General features: G+C 42.3%; 1 protein-coding gene across 2 annotated transcripts in view; it reads left to right on the top strand.

The window, feature by feature from the left end:
• SYTL5 (synaptotagmin like 5) overlaps positions 1-24723 on the top strand; it is a 110323-nt gene extending 85600 nt beyond the window's left edge. For both annotated transcript variants that reach the window (XM_027534822.1, XM_027534823.1), the window contains 7 exons: positions 817-995; positions 2918-3017; positions 4581-4742; positions 15296-15404; positions 16956-17091; positions 19936-20144; positions 21177-24723. In XM_027534822.1, the coding sequence (XP_027390623.1) occupies positions 817-995; positions 2918-3017; positions 4581-4742; positions 15296-15404; positions 16956-17091; positions 19936-20144; positions 21177-21319 (1038 nt within the window). In that variant the 3' untranslated portion in view covers positions 21320-24723. The remainder of the gene's footprint in view (positions 1-816; positions 996-2917; positions 3018-4580; positions 4743-15295; positions 15405-16955; positions 17092-19935; positions 20145-21176) is intronic.
• The last annotated feature ends 2290 nt before the right edge of the window (positions 24724-27013 follow it).

A 27013-nucleotide genomic window follows, 5' to 3' on the forward strand; every position in this document is an offset into this window, starting at 1 on the left:
TCATGCGAAGAGTTGACTCATTGGAAAAGACCCTGATGCTGGGAGGGATTGGGGGCAGGAGGAGAAGGGGACGACAGAGGATGAGATGGCTGGATGGCATCACTGACTCGCTGCACATGAGTTTGAGTGAACTCCGGGAGTTGGTGATGGACAGGGAAGCCTGGCATGCTGCAATTCATGGGGTCGCAAAGAGTCGGACACAACTGAGTGACTGAACTGAACTGAATTGAAGGTACTTCAGAGGCAATAAAGTAGCAGATAAAGGGGAGGGGCTACATTGGGAAGGCCCCATAGGGTCCTGCTGGGTTATAGTATGGCTTCTCAGAGACTTATGGGATGGAATACTCTATGTAGGTATCAGAGAGAAAAGCTTGTAGCTTATCCTTGCACAGAAATATGGGTTCTTTTTTCTTTGTCCTGATGAGTGCATTCTAGACCTTGAAGTAGAGTGACCTTGAGTCTCCCAGTGAAAGAGGAGAAAGCTACAGGGATGGGGAGAGGAGATGAAATGGGAAATGCCTGTGTCCCCCTATTCATTAGAAGTGAATGAACAAAGGCTATTCACTAACCCAAAAAGTTAATCCCCTCTCAGCGAGCATCCTGCCTTCCTTACTAATGGTCCTAGACATTGTCCTTTCTCAGGCTTGGATTTTATGCAACATCAGAAAAACAAGCCATCTTTTGCTTTCTTCCTTCACCGTAAGCTTCCCTGCTCGTTATAAACAACGGGAATTGTAATTAAGTGGTGGGAGATAGCTTCTGTGGCAAGATCACTAGCATAACCCCGGATGCCTCTTTTCATCTTGTTGATTCCAGACCAGCCTGAACAGCATGATGAGTGTTTACAGTGAGACAGGAGACTATGGCAACGTGAAGGTCAGCGGGGAAATCCTTTTGCACATCAGCTACAGCTATGAAACTGGCGGGCTCTACATTTTTGTCAAGAACTGCAGAAATCTGGCCATAGGAGATGAAAAGAAACAGAGGACAGATGCGTAAGCACATAGCATGTTTCCCAGACTGTTTCAGTCACTGCCCATGTGAATTACATGTATTTGTCACCTTGTGTGTTTCTTTTTCAGAAGCCTTGTAGCATTCATCTAGAATCAGAAGGTTGATCATCACTTTCTTCCTCTGCCACACTTCTAAATATTCTCTGACATGCATATATAATGGTCGCATTTGTAGTTACCTGAGTTTTATTTTATTTAAAAAAAAATTTTTTTTTTGGCTGCGCATTATAGCTTGTGGGATCTCATTTCCCTGGCCAGGGATTGAAGCCAGGCCGTGGCATTGAAAGTAGCAAATCCTCACCACTAGACCACCAGGGAACTGTAAGATTTTAAAGTAGCTATTACTCAGCATGATTCAGGACTCACAGATTTGTAGTTCACACAGAGGCAGCTTCTTTGTCATACAAGGCTGACACGTTGGCACACCCCAGGCTGTATGAGAGTATCCTGTTAATTTTTGTTCTGGGAAACCCTCCAGAAAAAATTACCAAGCTGTTTGCCTAATTGAACAACCTGAAAGGGTAATTATGAGGCTCTTGGGATTTCCAGGATCAGCCTGGGAGGGCAGGTGAGACCATGGGAAGGTAAGACCCAGGGCTTCCCAGGACCACTGCCAGTTTGGTGAGTCACTCTGAGGACTCACAGGTCTCCACACACAGTCATAATCAGTACAGGGAAAAGGCATATGTGGCAAAGTTCAAGAGAATCAAGGCTTAAGCTTCCGAGGACCTCTCCCAGTGGAGTCACACAGGATGTGCTTAAGTCCTCCAGCCACAAGTGGTGAAAACACATGGGGAGTGTTGTCTACCAGGGAAGCTCATTGAGAGACTCAGCTGGTCACATACCAAAATCTCAGTCTCCTACATGAAAGCAGATGTTCAGCAGGAGCTATACTATTTCCACAAATATTTTTGGCACAGTGAGCCACTTATTTCTGCTCCTGGAGTGATGAAAATCCTCCTGAAACCCAGGTTCTGCATGCCAGCCAAGAGCCAAACTTATAAACAGATAATTCAAATGACAGCAGTCTCAGACCTGCTGTTTACCCTTTTTCTACATAATAGATAACCTAGGTTTAATACACAGCTCAGCAAATCTGTTTCCAAAACAGACAAATGAGTAGACAAATAGATTGGTCTGGTTACCTCCTTAGCTAAATATCAGAGAGCTTCAGGATTGGTATCATCAGTCTCAAAGGGATCATTTAAAGCCACAGTAGGTGGACTTCAGGACTCTGGTAGCATCTTTTTACATTTCAGTCTTGTACATCTTGTGCATTTCTGAGTCTGCCATGATGCCCTGATCCTGGGACTGCTCAAGGCCAGGTATTGGGGAGAATTGCTATTGTGACTTCAGGTTGTTAATTTTAATTTCCTCTTTTTCACTATTTTTCTTTATTCACCCATTGACTCCACTCATCAGAAGTCCAGACATCTGAGTGGAGAGGAAAATTACCTCTATGATCAAGAGCATTGTTCATAATAATAGATTATACTTATTCAGTAGTATAATATATTAGCTCCTTGTATATGTCAGCTCATTTGATCCTTATCATCCCCTAAGTCATCATCCCAGGTTTGCAGATGATGAAACTGGGATACAGAGAGATTAAGTAAGCTCTTGAGTTCCCCCAAACCATTGACACCTGGAGTAATTCAAACCCAGCTGGCTTGACTCTGGAACCCACTCTTTTTACCACAAGAATTTACAACTTCTCTCTTATTGAAGGGCCAGAGTTATATTTCAAAATGTCCTGGTATGTAAACCACGTTCTCTTTGGTTCTGTCTCTTATACTCACTAGCCTGTTTCTTTTACCCTTTTTATTCACTGAAGTCCCTGAGCATTTCTCTCAAAGTAGATGTTTCCCAAGGATTACTTTCATTTTTTTTTAAATCATATACAGTTATGTCAAGTCATATCTTCTTCCTGACAAGTCCAGAAATAACAAGCGCAAGACCAAAATAAGAACAGGCACCAATCCAGAATTCAATGAAACCCTAAAGGTAAATCAATACTCTTTCACGGTAACTTTAATGACTCGATTTACCTCATTGGTTTAGATGTAACTGTAAAGGGTTTGCATGTCAAGGCTTATATGTATTTTAGAAAAGCAGAATGTGAGTCAGTTGGCTCTCTGTGTCTGGAAAAGAAAGCGGTGTAAACCACTCTTAGTCTATTTCTCTGCTGCTCTGAAGATTGCACTGGAAGTAGAGGTGATCCAGGAAAATTACATCTGAGTTGGTATTAAGACCTCTTGTCCAAAACTATGTTTCACCCTTGGGAAAACAATTTTTTTTCTAGTTCCCTGTTAAAGAAGTTTGTCAAAGTTTTGGCCCTAACTTAGCAGGTCACTCTATACATACTCATTGTTCTGCTAACGCAGCATTAAAATGTGCTGTTTCCTGTTAGGGTTTCAGAATTTGGCTGAGTTTATCCATGTGGTTAATCAACAGTGGAGATGCAGGGCTAGATTTGAAAAATCTCAGAGACAGTGGCCTAGGTAAGATATAACCCAGGCCCCAATTCTAGAGACATTACTTTTTCCCATGGGCCTCCATGTAACCTCTTCCCTCACCCTGGACACAGTTGGCCTGGTGAGAAAGTTCCAAGGGGACGGGGATGTTGAAGTTACTGCCAGTCACAGGGTAAATTATGGATCTTGAAGCCAGAATAATGGAGTCATGGAGTCCACCACAGAAGGAAGTTGGCGAGTGGGGGCATATGTCAGCAGGGATATGTGAAAGCAGGAGCCAGTATCAAGACAGATCAAAATGAAAAGGAATGAATATATGCAGAGGGTGAATCCAGCAGCCATGACAGGATAGCAAAGATGAGCTGAAGCAGAACAGATAAGAATGACGTGGCAGATCTGGGAAGCAGGGCCAAGGTGAATCATTCCAGAAACAGGAAGGATGATGCGAATCCAAGATGAGGAATCAGTCAGTCTGAAGTGTGTCTGAAGTGGTATTTGCAGAGGACAATCAGGAGATTTTGAGGGGGTGTGCGTATGTGGCCCTGGATAATGTTCTGCTGGAAAAGGGAAACCATGCCAGCAATATTTTCTTTCTGCTCAATCTATGTATATATCGATTTCACCCCTGCATTTAGGCTGGACTTTATGAAGTTTGACATTTGCAAGTTTCTCACTGTCAAACTTTCCTGGATTTGGGTCTTATTGTTATAAATAAGACAGAGAAATTAAAGACTTGATACATTAAACCTTGCACTTACAAAGTAGTTGTTGACAAAATAATCAGGCAAGTAAAAAGCAAGTAAAGCTGAAAAGGGGACAAGCTTCATCACCTCGCACTTTTTATATAATATCTGAAGTTTATCAAACCCCCATGAAAAGCCTGTCAATAGATCTTTCAGTGCTAGATCTCATGCAAATGAGTTTATGGAATAGAACCTGACTTGTAGCAGAAATGAAGAAAAATGAAGTGTTTTTCTCTTGGGTTTGTTTTGTTTGTATTACTACTGCATATGATCTGGAAGCCGGTGGAAGTAAATTTCACCCTGTCCTAGAAATGGATATGGAGTGTGATGTTGTAAATCTGGTTTTGCAGTACACCATCAGCCATGCCCAGCTGGAAACGAGAACTCTGCAGCTCTCAGTCTGGCATTATGATCGATTTGGACGGAATAGCTTCCTGGGGGAGGTGGAGATTCCTTTTGACTCATGGAACTTTGAAAATCCAAGTGATGAGTGGTTTGTGCTTCAACCCAAGGTAGGAAATGCTTCCAGATAAGTCAAACACTTACACAAGGAATGAGCAAAACTGATGTCAGAGGCCTAAAGAATCTGAAGACCTCTAGTTGTCAAGTGATAATCCGAAAAGATTAGTGCAGCTTATTTTGGAATGATATAACAAATGTAAATACACTCTTTTGGAAACCCTTCTTTGATATAGACTGTCTGTAAAATGCAAGCCATAATCTTGCATAATCATATTTCTTATTAATTTGACCTGCTAAAAATATAGTCAGTATTCAGTAGTCACCATGGATAAACAAAAGAATACATTATATGATCCTATTAGGTCAAAAAAAATTTTTTTCAAGGCTGGTACTAGAAATTAAATGCTACGATAGTATGTTCTAAACTAAACCAACAGTGCCTGGGATTCACTCTATGCAGTTGGCATGTCTACAGTAATTTTTGAAGTCAAAAGTGAGATGGGATAAAGGTCCCACTTATGTAACGAAAGATTGTTCTTTATATAGAAAAGGGAAAAAAGAACATGATGGTTAAGATAGTGGACTCAGATCAGACTTCCTGGGTTCAATCCTGGCTTCACGACTCTCTGTGTAACCTTGGGGAAGTTACTTAACTTCCCAGGCCTTGGTGTTCTCATTGGTGATGTAAGAATTGGACATCAGTTTTAGGGATGCTGTGAGGCTTGAAGAAGCCTGCCTTGTGATATTTGCAGTGTCAGGCACGTTGCAAGCTTCTCGATAAATGCTATGCAGTGTTTGTTACATTGGAATCCTTATATTGCAATTGACAGAAACCCCAGCTCACACTACTCAAAAAATGAAAGGAAATTATTGACCAGAGATGATCAAGCATGGCTTGATCCAGATGCTCAGATCTTAGCAAGGCCTGATCTCTCTTCTCTGTATTGGCTTCACTTGCAGACTTCATGCATTGTGGGCCTCCCCTCACTAATCCCAGGTCTGCTTCTCTTGAACACCACAACAGCTGCAAACCTCTCATCCTTGCCTCACACTGTCCAGGACAGGAAAGAGTTCCTCCTCCAATAGTCAAGCCAACATCCTGGACCTGGTTCCTAATTCTCATTACATTATTTGCCCATCCTTAGCCAATCATTGCAGCCAGAGAGGAGAGATACATTGAGGGGCTTAAGGCCATCAGAACATAAAACTGGTCCTGAAGGTGGTATCACCCCCAAATAAATCCAGGTACAGGAATACTAAAAAATAAAAATGGTGAGTGGGTGCTAGACAGCAAAAACAAACATTGATCATCAATAATAGTGTTTGTTCATCATCATGAGTAGTAGCATCATTCACATCTCATGGTTACAACCACCGCTAAGCATTGTTATCCCCATTTTATATGAGGAGCTTGAGACTCAGAAGTTAAATGTAACTTTCTGGTGGATTTTATAAGTGTTGACCTCAAAAATTTGGTATAAGTAACTCATGGACAACCTTTAGGAGGTTTACTTTGGCTCTGGGTAAAATTGACAATGAAATAGGGATCCTCAAACAGAAAACAACCTCACTCCTGTGACTCACATAAATATGGTAGAGAGAGGAAGTACAATGTTAACAACAATTAAGTCCACAATAGCGTAACATTTCTCTGACATTATTAATAAATATGAGAAATATTTGGTCACTACAGCATTAAAGTTCTGTGATTTGAATGAAAAGCCTCACCATAAAGGATAGCAATTAAGTTGATTTAAATCTTCTGGCACTTGCTTCCTTTTGTGTATAATGAGTGAGTATCAAAGAATCATAGAAAATGTCCAGTACATCATGTGGTGTGTGACACTGATGAAGGACAAGTAACATGCATCTAAGTCCGTGAAATTAGCTTGTCCATCAGAAATGTAACAGAAGAGCACAGAGAAGCTGTTTTGGAAACCTGCTTGGAGGGTTTCCAGTCAGTTTCTTGGAAATGGTTGGAGGATTTGCTCTGAGATGATATCAGTATTCTCTCAGGCATTGATTTGGCTTAGGGACCAGCAGCTTTCCATGGTAATCACCTTCACATTGACATTGAGTGGTTTGTTTTTTTTTTTTTTTATTACAAGTGAGAAGCATCTCTCTGAGGCTGCTTGAGATAGAAACATTCTGATGGTGTTTAATGTTAGTGGAACTCCTGTTGTCCTCTGCCAGAACCCCTTGGATTCCTTTAACCATGTCTGTTGTGAATTTTGCCTCCAACTGCCTCTACCTGACTGTTTTTAGAAGACTGTCCTCAGGCTATTGTAGATTTTCCCCATGTAGGCAGAGAGTCAGAAATTCCTAGGAGCTTCTGTCCCTCCTGCCGCAAGTCAAGTCTTCACCAATAACTGATAGATGGTGGAGTCTGAAAGCTCAGTTCCATTACTGAGAGAGGGAAGAGCTCTGAGGTGTTATTTACCCTCCAGAGCTCTCCTGCTGGATCAGAAGCCCTCGCCTGGCTTCCTCCTCTTCCCCAACCTATCTCCCCAGCCCTTTCCCTGGCCTGGCCTGGGAGCCTTTCCTTAATAGGTCACTTGCAAAAGAATCCTCATCTCAGCATTGGTTTCTGGCAAGAAGTTGAATAGCCAGCTGTTAGTCGCTCAGTCACGTCTGACTCTTTGTGAACCCATGGACTGTACCCACCGGGCTCCTCTGTAGGATTCTCCAGGCAAGAATACTGGAGTGGGTAGCCATTCCCTTCTCCAGGGGATCTTCCTGATCCAGAGATTGAATCCACGTCTCCTGCAGTGTCAGGTGGATTCTTTACCATCTTCTAGGTACGCAGTCTAAATTAGTGTCTAATCCACGTCATCTTTTCCTGCCAAGCTTTCTCTGACATGTATAGAGGAAAGGCTGCAGGTTATTCAGACTTGCTTAGGTACCATGCCTTCCAAACTTGATTCTCCATCTCCCTCCTCAGTCATTTCAATGCAGTAGCCACTTCATCAACTATAGCTCTAGCATGAGCCACCCTGGACACTTGATGTTTCTCATAGATTATCCAGCTGAGGAGCTGAAGGGTGAGCTACAGGGACCAATTTCCTTGGTAACAGAGGATCAGAAATAATATTCCTTAAACATTCAGAAAGACGGACATCCTTTGGCAGTGGGAAGATTGGAAAGACAGAGTGCCTTATTGCTTATCGACTATCTGTTGGTGAAAAGTCCCTGGACACCTACCTTTGATTTTACTATGTCTTCCCACCCATCAGGAGGCTGGTGCAGACAAAGAAAGAACTCAAGATGCCAGGTGTACTTACTGTAAAGTAGTTTCACAGTATAACTCCCATTTTACAGCGTGATGTGGGATTGTTTATTAGCTGTAATTCATTATCTTACTGAAAAACAAGAAGAGCTTGTCAGTGTAAATTGCCTTTCATGTATTCCCAGAAGGTGCTATTATAAAAAGGACCTTTGAATGTCAACAGCAAGCTTAAGTGGTTTTCAAAGGAAGCCTTCTCTGTCCCACCTTCAGGCAGAGTCAATGTACAGGAGGTCCTGTAGAGTCATTGCCTAGCTAAAGGGTTCTTTTTATGTGGTATTTTGGACAGACTTGTGTGCATGATAGATGACCCCACCTTAGCCCTGTAAGTGTGCTGGGAACTCTGCATCCTACTCTGATTGGCAGTAGATCCCTGTCTCTTCAAAAAGCAAAAGATAATGGGCATTATCAGATTATTCCCCACCCGCGCTGAGTCAGATTCCTTCACTGTTTCCCTATTGACTCTGGATATTGTTTGAGTAAATTCTAACCCTTACCCTGGCCCTCAGCGCTCAGTTGGTATAGCCCAGTTTTCTGGAGCAGAGGAGTCAGTGCTTTACCTGTATCCCCATTTTCATTCATACATGGCTCCCCTCAGCTGTCCCTCCTGCCAGCCAGTATCTGCCAATCTTCGTAGGATAGGCATCCTCAGGCTGCTGGAGTGGGCTTGGAATGTGGATGTCCAAAGCCAGAATAGCCTGGGAATTTCAGTCTTGTGGGAGTTGAGGGCAAAGCCCTTGGTCAGTAACTGATGAGTGAAGGAGTATAAACACCCTAGCATCTTTGCTTTGATCAGGAGCACTCCAAGGTGTGATCTGTCTTGTCTTCAGAGCTCCCCTGTGGAACTGAGCAAGGGTTACTCTCCCTGAACTTGACCTGACTTTGTAACCTTGGCGAGCCTCTCTTCCCTTCACTGTCCAGCTACCCTACTACCCATCCTAATAAAACACTATAATAGAAATTTGTGTCTTCAGGTCTCCTGAAGACCCCAGAGTAGAAACCTTGTTTTCATCTTCCTTGCTGCTTCCTCCCTGTACACACACATCTGAGCACACCTCCCAACCAGTGCTCAGGCACATTCTACACAATCCCCACTGAATTCCACTCATCCTACTTTGTTGCTTATATGTTAAGTCACTTCAGTCCTGCCCAACTCTTGGTAACCCTATGGACCGTGGCCAGCCAGGTGCCTCTGTCCTTAACCCAGGCTAATCTTCCCCCACCCCCCATCTTCATATGTCATCATGTCTGCCATCCTATAAGAACCAGACAAGGGCCCCCTTGTTATCCCAGTCTGGATTACTCTCTCTTCCCACAGTAGTTTGTATTTTTTGGCTGCACTGGATCTTTAGTGCAGCATGGGTGCTTCTAAGTTGCGGCCTGTGGGCTTCTCTTGTGGAGCTCAGGTTCTAGAGCGAGCAGGCTCAGTACTTGCAGTGAACTGGCTTCTCTAGTTGAAGCCTAAGGACTTAGTTGCTTGAGGCATGTGGGATCTTACTTCTCTGTTCAGGAATCGAAGCTGCCTCCCCTGCATTGGAAGGTGAATTCTTAACCACTGGACCACCAGGGAAGTCCCCCAGAGTAGTTTCTTTAGTAGGTCCCCTACATACGAACCTTCGAGTTGTGAGCTTTTGAAGATGCGAAAGTGCATTCGCACGTCCAATCACGCAAGTTAATTCAAGTCTCTGGCATTATATATAAAGTTGGGTACCTAGGCTAACTTTGTTGGACTTATGAACAAATTGGATTTACAAATGCACTCTCTCGGAACTTAACTCATTCAGTAGGGAATGCACGGTACTTGTATTTGGAGCAACTGTAATGGTTTGTGTGACACCGAGCTTGCTCTATGGTAGAAACCTTCTTCAAGAAATCAGGACCAATAATTATAGGTCAGTTCATGGACAAAGTCACAGAAGTCAAACACATACAATGTTTTCCAATTGCATTCCTTATGGAATTTCCAATGCATTTATTAATCACTTATTTTAACTTAAATGTGTATTCATTTTCAAGTTTTCTAATACAGGGGCACTTTTTTTTTTTTTTTTTTGAGTATAGTTTCAGTAGTTGAAACTCTATCATATCCTCCTGGAATACATTCTGCCCCTAATGTATCCTAATCAACAATTTCTTGTTTGAGTTTCTCTAGAGTGAAACAAAAGTTTCAGAATACTTGCAAAGTCAACCAAATGCAAAATCTTTCTGAATATTCATGATCTTTCCTCTAATCTTTTACAGCTTCAAGCCCAAATAGAATCCAATAGCGAATTTATTTTCACATCTTTAGTTCTTATAAGTTGGTCAACCTCATTTTTTATAGTAGCAGCTGTCTTTTGGGACTCTTCAGTTTGTGCCATTCAGTTATATAATTAGAGCCACAAATATGCCTGGCATAAAGAGCTCTGGGGACGAATGCAGCTGACTCAACTGATGGGAGCAGGCATACATGGTCTTTGTATAGAGCATCCTGCTCTTCAGTGGGAATAGAGAGCATTCATGTGACAAATCAGTTAAATAAGAGCAGATGGATAGAGTTGCTATGGAGTATATTCCTTCTAGATAGAGTGAAAACTCATGGAAAGCAGGATCTCTCTGTGTCCCCATAGCACTTAGCAAAATGCCTTAAGAATCATTACTGTTGGGTGGGCCAAAAAATTTGTTCAGGTTTTCCCATACCATTGTACAGGAAAACCTGAACGAACTTTTTGTCCAATCCAATACAAGGAGACCTTCCATATGTGTTGGTAGAATGGAATGAATTGAATTGAATTCTGCAACCTTTTTCTGAGCAAAAGTTCACTGAATAGTGGGAAATGGTAGTATGTCAGGAGAGGACGTTGCCCTGGAACTTCCTTGCAAGTGTATACCCAAAAACACCCTGAAGTCATCTGAGGGCTTGACTGGGCTGGTTGGTCCAGTTGGATGTCTCACACTTGATGTTGGCTGCCAGCTAAGAACTCATCTAAGCCCACCAACTAGAGCACCTATGTGTGGCTTCTCCATGTGATGTGGACCTCACAGCATGGATTCCCAGAGGGAGAATCCCAAGAATATTCATTTCAAGAGAAGAAATGGAAGCCGTTCATCTTAAGACCTGAGCCCAGAAACTGGCACACTGTCACTTCTGCCATATTCTACTAGTCAGAGCAGTCATAGAGCCCACTCAGATCCAAAGAGAAAGGGCAAATACCTCAACCCTCGTTAGCTATAGTATCAAAAAGAAAAACAAACCCAGTGACCTCTTTCATTTGTCATAATATGCATGGTAATTTTCCATTTGTGACTTTCACATAAACTAAACTTTCCTGAAACCATCAAAGCAATAAGAAAACTCCTCACATAAGGCACTTGATTTAGAATAGTAAGATTAAATGTTAAATGGGTAGTCTGATTCACCACCTAATCTCATTTGTGCCTCTGGCAAGGTAGCTGAATAAAAGCTTCAAATGATTTTCCCAGCCTTACTAATAAGGTTTATCACCACCAAAAAGAAGGTGTGATCACTCACCTAGAGCCAGACATCCTGGAATGCGAAGTCAAGTGGGCCTTAGGAAGCAACACTATGAACAAAGCAAGTGGAGGTGATGGAATTCGAGTTGAGCTATTTCAAATCCTAAAAGATGATGCTGTGAAAGTGCTGCACTCAATATGCCAGCAAATTTGGAAAACTCAACAGTGGCCACAGGACTGGAAAAGGTCAGTTTTCCTTCCAATCCCAAAGAAAGGCAATGCCAAAGAATGTTCAAACTACTGCATAGTTGCACTCATTTCACATGTTAGTAAAGTAATGCTCAAAATTCTCCAAGCCAGGCTTCAGCAGTACATGAACCATGAACTTCCAGATGTTCAAGCTGGATTTAGAAAAGGCAGAGGAACCAGAGATCAAATTGGCAACATCCGCTGGATCATCAAAAAGGAAGAGAGTTCCAGAAAAACATCTATTTCTGCTTTATTGACTACGCCAAAGCCTTTGACTGTGTGGATCACAATAAACTGTGGGAAATTCTTCAAGAGATGAGAATACCAGGCCACCTGACATGCCTCCTGAGAAATCTGTATGCAGGTCAAGAAACAACAGTTAGAACTGGACATGGAACAACAGACTGGTTCCAAATAGGAAAAGGAGTACGTCAAGGCTGTATATTGTCACCCTGCTTATTTGTGTTATATGCAGAGTACATCATGAGAAATGCTGGGCTGGATGAAGCACAAGCTGGAATCAAGACTGCCGGGAGAAATATCAAGAACCTCAGAGATGCAGATGACACCGCCCTTATGGCAGAAAGTGAAGAAGAACGAAACAGCCTGTTGATGAAAGTGAAAGAGGAGAGTGAAAAAGCTGGCTTAAAGCTCAACATTCAGAAACCTAAGATCATGGCATCTGGTCCCATCACTTCATGGCAAATAGATGGGGAAACAGTGGAAACAATGGCAGACTTTATTTTTGGGGGCTCCATAATCACTGCAGATGGTGATTGCAGCCATGAAATTGAAAGCCACTTACTCCTTGGAAGAAAAGTTATGACCAACCTAGACAGCATATAAAAAGCAGAGACATTACTTTGCCAACAAAGGTCCATCTAGTCAAAGCTCTGGTTTTTCCAGTAGTCATATATGGATGTGAGAGTTGGACCATAAAGAAAGTTGAGCATGGAAGAATTGATGCTTTTGAACTGTGGTGTTGGAGAGGACTCTTGAGAGTCCCTTGGACAGCAAGGAGATCCAACCAGTCCATCCTAAAGGAAACCAGTCCTGAATATTCATTGGAAGGACTGATGCTGAAGCTGAAACTCCAATACTTTGGCCACCTGATGTGAAGAACTGATTCACTGGAAAAGGGCCTGATGCTGGGAAAGACAAGGCAGGAGAAGGGGACGACAGAGGATGAGATGGTTGGATGGCATCATCAACTCAATGGACATGAGTTTGAGTGAACTCCAGGAGTTGGTGATGGACAGGGAGTCCTGGTGTGCTGCAGTCCATGGGGGTCACAAAGAGTCGGATATGACTGAGCGACTGAACTGAAATGAAGGAAAGTCAGCAAGGTTTCCTTTTGTCAGTCTCAGTCTTTTTTGCTGAGGTTTGAATAGCCTCGGGCTTTCTTATGGGTTTGGGGGTTTCTGAGAATTCTTTCAGTCTGCCCTCTCTCATAGCAGAGCAGCTCTTAGCCCTTGAAGAATTGCTCAGCAGTCAAGTTCCCTCAAGAAAAGTCTGAGGAAGTATCTACTTTTCTTACCCTATTTATGAAAAATCTAAAGTTCAGTTGTCTCATTGGGAGACCTACAGAACAAAGGCTTTGGGTATGTGCTCACACTGAATTTTCAAATTTAAAATTGGATTTTGAGAAGATTGTAGATCCACATGCTATTGTAAAAAATAACATGGAGAGATCCTATATACCTTTTACCCAGTTTCCCCCAGTGGTCACATCTGACAAAACTATAATGCAGTGGCACAACCAAGGTGGTAACATTGATATAGTCCACTTGTCTTACTCAGATTTCCTCAGTTTTCATTTGTGTGCATGTGTATTAATTTCTATGCAGTTTTGTCACATGTGTAGCTTTGTGTTGGGCTTCCCAGGTGGCAGTAGTGGTAAAGAACCCACCTGCCAGTACAGGAGGTGTAAGAGACACAGATTTGATCCCTGGGTCAGGAAGATCCCCTGGAGGAGAGCATGGTAACCCACTCCAGTCTTCTTGCCTGGAAAATCCCATGGACAGAGGAGCCTGGTGGGCTACAGTTCATAGAGTTGCAAAGGGTGGGACATGACTGAGTGACTTGGCACTGCAGCACTGGAGCTTTGTGTATTTAGCCCTACAGCCAGGACACAGAACAGGTCCATCCTCACAAAGATCCTTTGTGGTCTTTATAACCACACCCACCTCGCTCCTGCCACCCCTATTCCTAACACCTGTTTGTGTCACTCAGTCATGTCCGACTCTTTGCGACCCCATGGGCTGCAGCCCACCAGGCTCCTCCATCCATGGGATTTTCCAGGCAAGAAGACTAGAGTGGGTTGCCATTCCCTTCTCCAGCAGATCTTCCTGACCCAGGGATTGAACCTGAATCTCCTGCATTGCAGGCAGATCCTTCACCATCTGAGCCACCTGAGAACCCCTTTCCTTACCCCTGGCAACCCTGAATCTGTTCTCCGTATCTATTGTTTTGTCTTTTCAAGAATGTTATATAAGTGAAATCGTATAGTATGTTATCCTATTAAGCTGACTTTTTTCACTCAGCATCCTTCTCTAGAGATTCAATCAACTTTTTGCAGGTATCACTAGCCATTCCTTTTTCTTCCTGAGTAGTACTCTGTGGTATGGCTTTACCACAGTTTATTTAACTAGTTACCTATTGAAGGACATACAGTTTCTTTCCAGTTTTGTACTACTACAAATAAAGATGAAGCAAATATGTATGTACAGAATTTTTCAGTGTACACATTCTTTCAGTTTCCTGGGATAAATGCCCAAGTATTTTTTAATCTTTTAAGAAAATGCCGAACTGTTTTTCAGAGAGGCTGTGCCATTGTACAGTTGCACCAGCAATGTTGGAGCGTGCCATTTTTTCCACGTTGAATTTTAATGATGTGAATTGCCAGTGTAGCTGTTCAGAGTTGGTGGCTAGCAGCCCAATTTGAATCAGACATTACTGCCTGCTTTCCCTTTCTTGGTCACTGAAGTAGGAAACCCTTGTGACATCAAGGGCAGACAGAAAGAAGTATCTTCTGGGGCTGTTATCACTGAGATCTTTATTTTTGCCTCATTCCCCCAAATTATTTATATATGTTTAGTGATGGGTCCAGACCTCAGTGCATCACAGGCGCTCAGTGTCCGTTGTTGACTCACCAAATGTCAACATGTTATATCTCCCCTTTCAAATTCCTTTTACTTTAAGGTTTAAAGAGCTTCCCAGATGGTGCTAGTGGTAAAGAACCGACCTGCCTATGCAGGAGACATAAGAGACACAGGTTCAGTCCCTAGTTCGGGAAGATCCCCTGGAGGAGGGCATGGTAACCCATTCCAGTATTCTTGCCTGGAGAATCCCCAGGGACAAAGGAGCCTGGCAGGCTTCAGTCTATAGGGTCGCACAGTCCGCTGGGACTAAAGGGATTTATATGCAAATACCTTCATAGAGTTTTCCAGCCTTTCTTTTGTCATGCCTGAGGCAGCTCTTAAACCAGTAATGCCAACATAATTGAAGTGGAATAAATTGTCACATCTAAGCCACCTAGTAAATATTGTATATTCAAATACAGGCTCCAAAATTATAAGCATTCTGAATTTTTCTTTTTACCTGTCTCCTCTTGGCCAGGTGGAATGTGCTGCTGATATTAGCCTTCAGTACAAAGGAGAGCTGACAGTCATGTTACGTTACATACCACCAGAAGAGAAACTGATGCCTCCACTAGGACAATTTCAAGGTAGAGGAAGAAAAATCATTGGCTTTGATCAGTGATGTTCCATTTCTAGAAGTGTGGAAGTAGGGAGAGGGATTGGGTGGATGATGTTATTGGGTTAGCTAAGAAGTTCATTTGGCATTTTCCGTAATATCTTCTGTAATGAACTTTTTGGCCAACTAACATCAAGTGAAAAGGGTTAAGTATCACTGTCCTTTATGGAGAGTTGAGAAGTATATACTGTATGCGGGGCTTCCCAGGTTGCGCTAGTGGTAAAGAACCCACCGGCCAACGCAGGAGACATATGAGACATGGATTCGATCCCTGGGTCAGGAAGATCCCCTGGAGAAGGAAATGGCAACCCACTCCAGAATTCTTGCCCAGAGAATCCCATGGACAGAGGAGCCCAGCAGGCTATAGTCCATGGGGTCGCAGAGAGACACAACTGAAGTGATTTTGCGCGCACACACATGCAATATATGGGGAAGGGTTGTTACAAGAAAAGGACCGAGTTCATAATTAGAAATGAACCTTTATGTTGATATTTGTTTCTTGGGGGTCTAAGGTATATAGAACCTTCCTCTGGGTCGGGGGAGGGGGCAGAAATGGGGGATGGTCTGCTAAGAGGGGAGGTGTAGGAAGCTGCTGTCTGGATTTATGAGATTCACAGCTACTCGGGGCATCTTAAGAAAGAAATTAACCTGGAACACAGAATACAAAGGAAAATTCCAGATGGAGTCCACATTTAAGTCACTCTTGCCCTTGTTTCCTCAGCTCCTACAGGCAGCATGCATTATCTTCCTGTTCATATCACCCTTGTCATGGTGACCCTTTGCTAGTAATTTCCTATCTCTTGACCTCAGTTTCCTCACTTCATAGGGATACTGCAACTATTAAATAGGTTCATTCCTGTAAAGTGCTCACAGTACTGTTAAATAAAGGTGGTGGTGGCAGTGGTCATTATTCATGTTGAGAGTATTTCATCAGAATAAAAATGTGGTATGGGGAGTGTTTTCTCTCACCCTGAAATGTCATTGTGCCTGGGCTTTAGCCTTTAGAGCTAGCCAGGCGTGGAGTTGACTATAATATCCAAGGCAGGAGTTATGGAATTTTCTCTATGTGCATCTTGGCACGTGTGTGTGGCTTTCATTGTAGCTGTTTCTCATGGAGAGCAGGGATGTGGCCCAGGCAGCTCTTGGGGTCTTTTCTGTTTTATTCCTTTATACGATTTAGGGGAGTATTTTTTTTTAACTTGTTTATTTTTTTCAACAAATACAAATGAATGATAGATCCAGAAAGATTCCATTAGGGTAAAAAACATTCAAGTGAATTCATGGAAACATATACAGTAATGTACATAGCTCATTCACTCACCAAATGAAATAAATCTTTGTAGTCTTTGTCAGTTTTGAAATGGACCCTATGATCTATTTCTCTTTTCTTCCCTTCTTTTCTCTCCCCCCTCCCTCATTCTCTTTCTCTCTTTTTCTTTCATTCTCTCCACCCATTCCCTCCCCTCCCTCCCCCCTCTCTTTCCCACCCTTCATCCCTCTCTGTCTCTGATGACTGATGCAGGAAAGAAGACCTTTAAACGAGGAAAAAAGAAGGATCCATCTATCATCTCTGGAGGAATCCTAGAAGTGTTCATCAAAGAGGCAAAGAATTTGACCGCGGTGAAATCAGGAGGCACTTCTGATAGCTTTGTGAAGGGGTAATTTGGTTTGAGCTCATTTTCAATGATACTTAGTGAGAGATGAAACAGGAGACAGGGGTGGCTGTGAGGCTTCTGTCTTGTTCTTATTCTAAACGTGTGCTAGGAAAGTGCTCCCCTTGAGTGCTGGTGCTTTCATTGCAAACAACACAAGAGGGATCTGCTTATTCTAGCGTATTTCAGAATTTCCCATGACTCTCATCCTCAAGCCTGGCGAATTTTCCTGTGAGATTTATTTCTCAAAGGAGGAAAAAGTTTAGCTTTCTATACGTAATATTCTTGTATTGTGCTTTGCTATCTTTTGGTGCTGGCAGTATGTGACAACAACCAAAATACTGGATCTTTGGGATTTTTCTCTCTTGGGGGAAATTGTAAAAAGTGGGGATGCCAGAGCATCGTCCCTCAAGATATCCACTGGGAAGTGCCTTAGAGAAACTCCAAGACTGACTCTTGGGCATTTGTGCCCACTTTGTGGAACCTAGGGCAGTTTCTTGAGGGAATACATCCCTTTTGATGGGCATCTTACCCATTCGAGGTAACCCAAATGACAAATCCCTCCTGATTTCTATTTGAGATTTTTCTCTTATAATCAGAAAAACTAGGACAAGAAGGATATTTTTCATCCATACAGACAAACACATAAATGTGCATGTTTCAAGCAGTTAAGTCTTGCAGTTCCCAATATAAGATGTGGACCCTGCTCTCACAGAGTACCACACGCTACATAAGGTAAAACAAATTCCTGTGATGCCTGCCGTGAGGTTAATTCTTTGTCAGATGACAGTATCATTCCTCTCCTCCTTCCTCCTTGCTGCTGCTAAGTTGCTTCAGTCATGTCGACTCTGTGCGACCCCATAGATGGCAGCCCTCCAGGCTCCCCCATCCCTGGGATTCTCCAGGCAAGAACACTGGAGTGGGTTGCCATTTCTGTCTCCAATGCATGAAAGTGAAAAGTGAAAGTGAAGTCGCTCTGTCGTGCCCGACTCTTAGCAACCCCATGGACTGCAGCCTTCCAGGCTCCTCTGTCCATGGGACTTTCCAGGCAAGAGTACTGGAGTGGGGTGCCATCGCCTTCTCCATAGAAAAGTGTAATTTCCTCCATGAGGAAATGAGTCAAACCTTTAGGCTTACACTTCTAGCTTTGGTAAGGGCGATAATAAAGGGAAGCCAGATGTCTGGGTCTTCCCTGCTGGTGAGTGTGTGTGCCTGAATTCCCGGCCATCTGTCCTTGACTCTTCCTCACTCTTCCTTCCTTTTATGTGGATCCTGCCACTGAAATGTGTCTCCCCAGCCTTACCATCCCATTCAGGCCTCTTCCTGCTCACTGGTGGGATGAGGGGATGGCTCCTGGCTCATGAACTCCTTGTGCCCTTGCACAAATGACTGACATTCTTCTGAAACAGTTTTTATTTTATCATGTTGAACATGTATGAAAGAAGAGAAAATAAAGGATGTATTTTTAAGGCCAGTAACTTTCTAGTAAATTCTGTTCCTAGTTACAGTTAACCATTGAGCTGATTTTAAGAGGACCTCAATTTTTTTTTTAAAGAGCATGAGAGAGCAAGAATAGTCCCTTCTATAAAATTTAATATTATAACATATAACCTTAAATACTCAGTCCATGAGCCAACATAAGAGTGTCTTAAACAACAGTCTTTGTATGGAAATAAACACTAAAGGTAAGGTATCCCATTGGCCAGAACTTAGTCACCTGGCTATACGAGCTATAAGGGAGGCTAGGGAATGTAGTCTTTATTCTGGACAATCTTGTGCCGAGCTGAAAAAATGAGGACTTTCTTTTTTTGGAGACAAATAGGAGAGAGAATGAATGTTGGGAGATAAGCAGCATCTGTTTGGTACATGAAGTGAAATCTCAAGTGTCATAATGTGTCTTCTTTATTGTAAGATCATTTGTGGTATTGTTCATGTTAATTTGATGTACTAATTCCATATCCATAAGTCTCCTTCCCCAAAATGCCTGATTCATCAGGTACTATGATCAAAAAAAGAGTAAGGAAAATGAAACAGGGAAGGGAGAGAAGCTGATGAAAGTGTTACTAGGCAGGTTCCTACTGTGGTCAAATGGGGCTCATTTCCACTAATGAAGTGTTAAGCAGCTCTTTGAAATATACCTTAGGATTGTCCCTTCAAGGGACAGGAAAGCTAGGAGACTCATCCACCAATTTCCTTTAGTTCAATTTATTTTTTAGCTGTGCTGTACAACATGTGTGATTTTAGTTCCCTGATGAAGAATGAATCTGTGCCACATGTGATATCAGCAGGGGAGTCTCAACCACTGGACCGCCAGGGAAGTCTCCTCATCCACCAATTTCTAAAACTCAGTGGTTGAGGGTTGTTCCGAGGGACATGAAATTCCCAGTAATCCAGGGTTTCCTTCATGTAAGCTGAGTTGGCTCACAGAGCACCAAAGTCCTTAGTTGGAGAAGCCAAGAGACACAGGCGCCTAAGGTGGGAACCTGTCAGCATGGCAGGAAGTGTTCTTCCTGGCATCACGTCCCCACAGAGGTGAGCCAGTGATGATGGGAGGCAGGACATTATTACAGAGTGTCTCCCACAGGAGGTATTTTCATTTCAAGATGAGGGAAGGACCAATAGGATTAGAAAGGACAGTGTGGGCATTCTACTCTTGCCCCCACTTACAAGAGATAATAAGCCATTCCACTATATCAACCCAGATGTAAGCATATAAGGTGATGGGAAAGATAATCAAACACACACACCCAGGTACACACCAGGAATTATGGGAAATTGAAATGACTATGCAAGGATGCCCTTTTCTGCTTCACTGTCTCACTGATGACTTGATTGTGTTTTCTCCTGCAGCTACCTGCTCCCTGATGATAGCAAAGCCACCAAGCACAAAACTCTGGTAATAAAAAAGAGTCTGAACCCTCAGTGGAATCATACTTTCGTGTTCAGTGGCCTGCATCCCCAGGATATAAAGCATGTTTGCCTAGAACTTACCATCTGGGACAAGGAGGCCTTTTCCAGCAACATCTTTCTGGGAGGAGTTCGTTTGAATTCTGGAAGCGGTGAGGGACTATGGTACCCTTAGATAGTCTGACTCGACGTGGGGCAGGGGAGTGGTTCCTACAAGTGTAATGTGTCATAGGTGTATATGTAATTTCTGCTTAGCTGACTCTCGAGATTTCTATAGATGCTCTATTCCTTTAGCCAAGGTTCGGCTCACTGTTAAAAATAGTATTCTGTAACTTTGTATCCTTCAGCTAGAAGTCTGGGGTGCATAATGCTTATATTTGGACTTCTTATAAAATATCATTTACACTTTAGTCTGAGTGAATTTCAACTACTTTCTTGGGCCTTACTTCAGGATTTGCTTAGGAGACAACCACCGTGATGATACACGCTTCTGACAATGACAATACACAGCGAAGGACTTCCCAGACCAACTTCATGTTCTTCTCAATGCTGTCCAGGGCTTGCAGCCTTTACTCAACACTGGTTGAATTGAAAGGAAATCCATTTTTTTCCCTAAAAAATAATGTCTCATGTTGTTCAGACAGGTCACAGAAACACAGAGTGAATTGGGAAAGTTTTAGCAGCAGAGCAGGTGCAGCCCTGCAAACTTTCATTATCCTAACACTAGGCCAGCCACAGTCTGCATGCAACAGGGTTGGCTTCCCTGTGGAGAACGACCCCACCCCTGTGATGCTCTGCTTATGTATAGATTAAGGCTGTCTCTGCCACTAAAATGACAACTCCCAGGTCACAGAAGTGGCCTCGTTCAAAAGGGAGAGCCTTGGAGCCAGTTCAGCCTGTTCTTCTGACATGTTAACTCAGTCGAGATGACCCAGCTTTCTATTTAAGCTACCAAAGTGAGTAAGAAACAAGCCTCCAGGGCCATCATAATCTGTTCCCCATCACCTAGGCAGAAGAGAGTAATGTTGCCTGCAAAGGATGTATTCCACACTAACATCACTCACTAGATATGGTGAGAACAAACCAGTGAAGGTCTTTCTGGTCAGCAGAGGTTGATAGGTATCAGTCCAGAAGATGAAAACATTTCATTTCTAAAGTGTAATGCTCCCCCTTCGCTTCTTTAGGTGTGAGCCATGGGAAGAACGTGGATTGGATGGACTCTCAAGGGGAAGAGCAGCGCCTCTGGCAGAAGATGGCAGACAATCCCGGAACTCCTGTAGAGGGCGTACTCATGCTCCGTGCCAGCATGGGAAAGACCAAGCTCTGAAGGTACCAGCTCTCAAAAGTGAGGCCTCCCAGGACTGTCTGGTTGTTATTTCCTACCAGTGGTAGGCTCACGACCTGGAGTCGGCTTCCTTGCCATTTCTCACCTGAGCCTATTGGGACATAAGGGGAGAGATGTCAGTGTTATGAATAGCTAGGATCTCGCCAGCTGTCTTATAAAAGCATGTACTCTCTATGTCCACAGGCTAGGGCTTTTTTGACTGGATGATAAAAAGTATACCACATGGTCCTGTTAACAAACACATTGTGCAATAGCTCATGGGCTTTATCTCATAGGGGAAATGGCATATGTTTATTTGGAACTACAGTTGAGATTGGGAGCCCCCCAGCTTCTTCTAATTGTGAGTGGCTTTCGGTTTTCTCAAGGTTGAAGGGAACAGGGAACCACTTGGAACGTAGGCCTCTTGCAGAGTAAGAAGAAGGGATACTGGCTACCCTTTCCTCACCCCAGGAATCCCCACTATCCAAAGAAGGCACTGTGGGGATGGTTGCTCGGGCAAGAGGGTGGTCCTGTTGCTGTAGCTAACTTGCGGATTAGCCGGGTGAATTTTCAAGATGAACTGAGGTTTTTTTCCCCCTGTGGTGACTATGTAATTGATACTCTAAACCATCCCATTTGGGGGAGTGAAGAGACCTAAATCATTACACCAGGACATCAGATGTAAATCAGGACTGACCTGGGAAAATTGGGATGTAGGGTCACCCTAATTATGACCTAGCTATTGAGAGAGCTGTGTTGTAAACATTTATAAAATGTTCTAAGCCATTAACTAAAAGGGAATAAGAAGCAATGCACATTTTTGAGCCCCTACTTGTATTACATCTGCTGTATCCTGTTGCTCAAAGGAAGTCACATGGCCAAGCCCCAAATCAAGAGGCAGGGAAATATACTCTGCTCACACTGAAGCCATGGCAAGAGTGAGGGTGCTGGAAGAGATGAAGGATTGTGGCCAATAGTTCCATCCTACCTCTGTCACTTGGAAATGCAGAGGCTTTAGCCACCAAACTTAGATGCAAAGGGAGTTAATGCTGAAAAGGGACCTTGGACCTGTTCCTCATTTTGCACAGTCCAAATCTGAAGCCCATAGAGCAAAGATGACTTGCCTAAGATCATATAAAATCTGTGAGTGTATCTGGACTTAAATACAGGGTGTAACTCCTAAGCCAGTGTTCTGTCGACTGTGGTCTTCCACTTGGCATGATCCTATGCTAATCATGATGGGCAAGAGCACATAGATGGCGGGAGGTGGAGTCAAGTCTGAATGTTTGTATATGAATACACTTGACACAGTCTTCTTCTAGAGTCATATTCTAGCCTCTCAACTCATTTTTTTCACTTGAATTCATGTAAAAATCCTTAAAAGAATGGATACTGAATTTTAGTAGTAGGAAAGCTAGAATCATCTTCAGATAGCTAATTCTTCCATATTCTAAATTTCTTTTTGAATTTTGAAAACAATTTTAAGAATATATTTACCGTTATTCTTAGTAAGGTGAGTAACAATCCATATTCACTGTTATTCAAAAATAGGCTATCCAGTTCTAGGAAATGGAAGTTATTAGTCTAGTGTAGTTTAGGGCGTATGATACAATTTTTAAAACTCACACCTGTATCTCTATGTTGCCCTTCTTAAAAACAGAAAACAAAAACTGTATGATCATCACTACTTCCTATATTGGAAGAATAAATGTCTTCAGACTTGCCATGACTCAGTATATCCTCAATGACATTTTTAGGGGAGGTGAGAGGGTAAGCCTGGAGACATTTCTAAAGTAGACAGACTGAAGTAGATTTATTCACCAATAATGAAAGTGGCAAAATTAATTCCAAAATATCTTGAACTCAAGATGAGCATGAATTTCATGTATTCAGACCTTTGCCACAGTTAGAGCAATTGTGAGAGCATTATGATTTCATAAAATCCAACATCTAACAGGGTGTTTCCATAATGTAAGGCCCAGGTATGCCAAAGTCCATCAGAATCCTGTTGGAGTGGCTCTCAGAAATAAAAGGCAAGTTGATCTTTTAGGTTACTTTTTTTAAAGTATAATTTAGAAGCACAAAAAAGATTTTTAATATAAATGATACATGTGAATGGCACAAAATTAAAGTAGTTCAAAATTGTGAAAAGCAAGTCTTACCCTTTCCTCTTCCATATCAGAATATATTGACAGCCTCTTTCTTTTTATATGGCTACAGTGTACTACATTATAGGGGTGTATTAAATTTATTTAACCATTCTTATCAAATACTACATTTAATATGGTTAATTAAGCTATCTATGTTTGGTGGCTTTTTGAAGCAATTTTTTTCCAGAGTAAACACTTCTAAATTCAAAATGAGATCTGTATATTACATGTCAATTCTACTTTTGGTTATTTATCCTACAGAGATTGATAAATATGTTAAAAATGAGTACATACAAGGATATTTCTTGGAAAAGATTGGAAAACATCCAAAAGCCCATCAACAGAGGCCTTCTCTAATATCATTCATGCCTAATTTTTCTATTTCATTAATTGTTCCCTTTCCTTGTCTGTTAAAGATTGTAAAATGCTTTACTTTGGATTCCTTTTTTTTTTTTTTTTTGGCTGTGCTGTGTCTTCATTGCAGCACAGGGGCTTTCTCTAGTTGCAGTGCGTGGGTTTCTCTTATTCTCTAGAGCATTCAGGCTATCTAATTGTGGCAAGCAGGCTTACTTGCCCCACGGCATGTGAGATCTTACTTCCCTTACCAGAGGTTGAACCTGCATTCCCTGCAGTGAAAGGTGGATTCTTAACCACTGGACCACCAGGCAAGTCCCTCTAAACATTGGATTCTTTGATGCTTGTTCTCTTTTCTCCTCACTTTATCCATCCTCAGGTATTATCATGTATTGTATCCTCATTGTTTTATGACCATTTATATACTTATGACTTCAAATTCGCATCTCCAACCCAGACCCTTTCTCTCAGCCCCAGGCCCTGATCCAACGGTTTATATGATATCTCCACCAGGATTGCTCATACTCTCAACATAGTCAAAAATGAACTCTTTATTCCACCCTTTTTCTTACACCTATGTCTTTCTGCTCCACTACATTCTGTCTCAGTACCTTGTCCCATCATCCACCAGGTTATACTAACTAGACACTGGGTAGTGACCTTTTTTTTCATTGCCATATAGCAGACTTACAATATTAGTTTTAGCTGTACAACATAGTAATTTGATATTTTTATAGATTATATTCCATGTAAACTTATTATAAAATAGTGACCATATTCCATGTGCTGTATCCTTATAACTTATTTATTTCATACCTAGTAATTTGTACCTCCTTTTACATATCTTTGGAGAAGGAAATGGCAACCCACTCCAGTATTCTTTCCTGGAAAATCCCATGGACAGAGGAGCCTGGCAGGCTGCAGTCCATGGGGTCACAAAGAGTCGGACACGACTGAGTGACTTCACTAACTCACTTACATATCTTGCCCCTCCCCCTACACTTCTCCCCACTGGTAACCACTAGTCCTCTGTAACTGTGAATTTTTTGTGTTTGTTTTTTAATTTTTGGCTGCTTTGGGTCTTTGTTGCTGTGCATAAGCTTTTCTCCAGTTATGGCGAGCAAGGGCTACTCTATATAGTTGTAGTGTGTGGGTTTTTCTTGTTGCTGTGGCTTCTCTTATGAAGCCCGGGCTCTAGGCACCCCAGCTTCAGTAGTTGTGGCTCAAGGGCTCTAGAGAGCTAGCTCAGTAGTTGTGGTCCATGGGCTTAGCTGCTGTGAAGCATGTGGAATCTTTCTGGACCAGGAATTAAACCAGTGTCCCCTGCTTTGGAAGGCAGATTCTTAACCTCTGAACCATCAGGGAAGCCCCTCTGTTTTATTATATTCACTAGTTTGTTGTATTTTTTAGATTCCACATACAAGTGATAGCATACAGTATTTGTCTTTCTCTGACTTATTTCATTTAGCATAATGCCCTACAAGTGCGTCCATGTTGCTACAAATGGCATTATTTCAGTCTTTACTATGGTTGAGTAATATTTCATTGTATATATGTACCATATCGTTTTTATCCATTCCTCTGTTGATGGGCATCTAGGTTGCATCCATACCTTGGCTATTGTAAATACTGGTGCTGTGAACATTGGGTACATATATCTTTCTAAATTAGTGATTTTTGATTTATGCTTCTTCCTTACCCTGAGGCAAAATTAATCAGGAAATTGTATTGATTGTATCTCCTAAAGATCTCAAAAACCTGTCCAATTCTCACCATCTCCATGCCACCACCTAGGTATAAGTGACCATTACCCCTCTCTGTAATTGTTACAAGTCTCCTAACTGCTATTTTTGCAGCCACTCTTGCCCTCCTTCGATCTACCCTCCACAGGGTAGATTTTCCCTGTGGAAATTTTCCCACCTGGAAATTTCCCAGGTGGCCAGATTTTCCCAGCATGTTAATTTAAAATGTTTAAACATATAGGAAAGTTGAAATGATTTTATAGTGAATACCCTTATACCCACCACCTAAATTCAACTTCTACCAGTAGGCTATACTTACACATCATTGGCTATCTCTCTATCCCCAGTTCAGTTCAGCTCAGTCACTTAGTCGTGTCCGACTCTTTGTGACCCCATGGATGGCAGCATGCCAGGCCTCCCTGTCCATCGCCAACTCCCGGAGTTTACTCAGACTCATGTCCATTGAGTCGGTGATGATTGTTTAAAAATTGCAAATCTGATCATCCTTTAAAACTTTCTGTGGCTTTCCATTGCCCTGCGAATAAAATCCAAATTCCTGCTCATGGCCTGCCAGGCCCTGTATTAGATGATTGCTGCCTCCAGCTCCCCCCACACCATGCCTCCTTCCTTTCTCCCCTTTCAGCCACACAATGCATTTCTCTACTTTTCAACTGTGCCAGCCTCTAGTCTCTCTCACAGCCTCTGCAATGGAATCTTCTTGCTCTTTCTCTACATTGACCTGATTTCCATTCATCATCCAGGTCTAAATGTTACCTGCTCAGGGAAATCTCTCCTGATGCCCCTCTGCCTGACTAGGTCACGTGCCTCTCTTTCCCCTTCACTACATACATCACAATTTTAATAAATTATTCATGTAATGAGTCCTATTATGCCTGTGTCAATTCCCTTCCCACCACATCCCAAGAATATAAGATTCAGAGGGGCAGAGAGAGACGATATTCATATTATTTCATAGCTGTATCCCCCATGCTTAATTAAGAGCAGGTAATAAAATATTTGTGGATTAAGTGAAAGTGAAAAAGCAGTAAAAAGAATATTAGAATATAGATATCTTTAGAGATCACTGTTACAGGGAACTGAGATCCACATAGATCAAGAAAAATATCTGACTCTGGTCTTTTAAAAGCAACCTTTCTTCTTGCCTGGAGAATCCCATGGACAGAGGAGCCTGGCGGGCTACAGTCTATAAGGTCACAAAGAGTCAGACATTACTGAAGTGACTGAGCACAGCACAGCACTATAAGTACTTTAGTTACAATCCTAGACAGCACATTTGAGCTTCTCTTTGGCATAGATAAAGCACAGAGTGTTCTCTCCAGCCTAGCATCTCAGCTTCTCAGAAGAGAAGACCATGGCCTTGCCTGGAGGATCCTACTCCTTATTTCAAGCAGCCCTCAATTTTTTTCTTAGTTGAATCAGACAAGTTATAA

Source organism: Bos indicus x Bos taurus, chromosome X (assembly GCF_003369695.1).
Source record: "Bos indicus x Bos taurus breed Angus x Brahman F1 hybrid chromosome X, Bos_hybrid_MaternalHap_v2.0, whole genome shotgun sequence".
Lineage (NCBI taxonomy): Eukaryota > Metazoa > Chordata > Mammalia > Artiodactyla > Bovidae > Bos > Bos indicus x Bos taurus.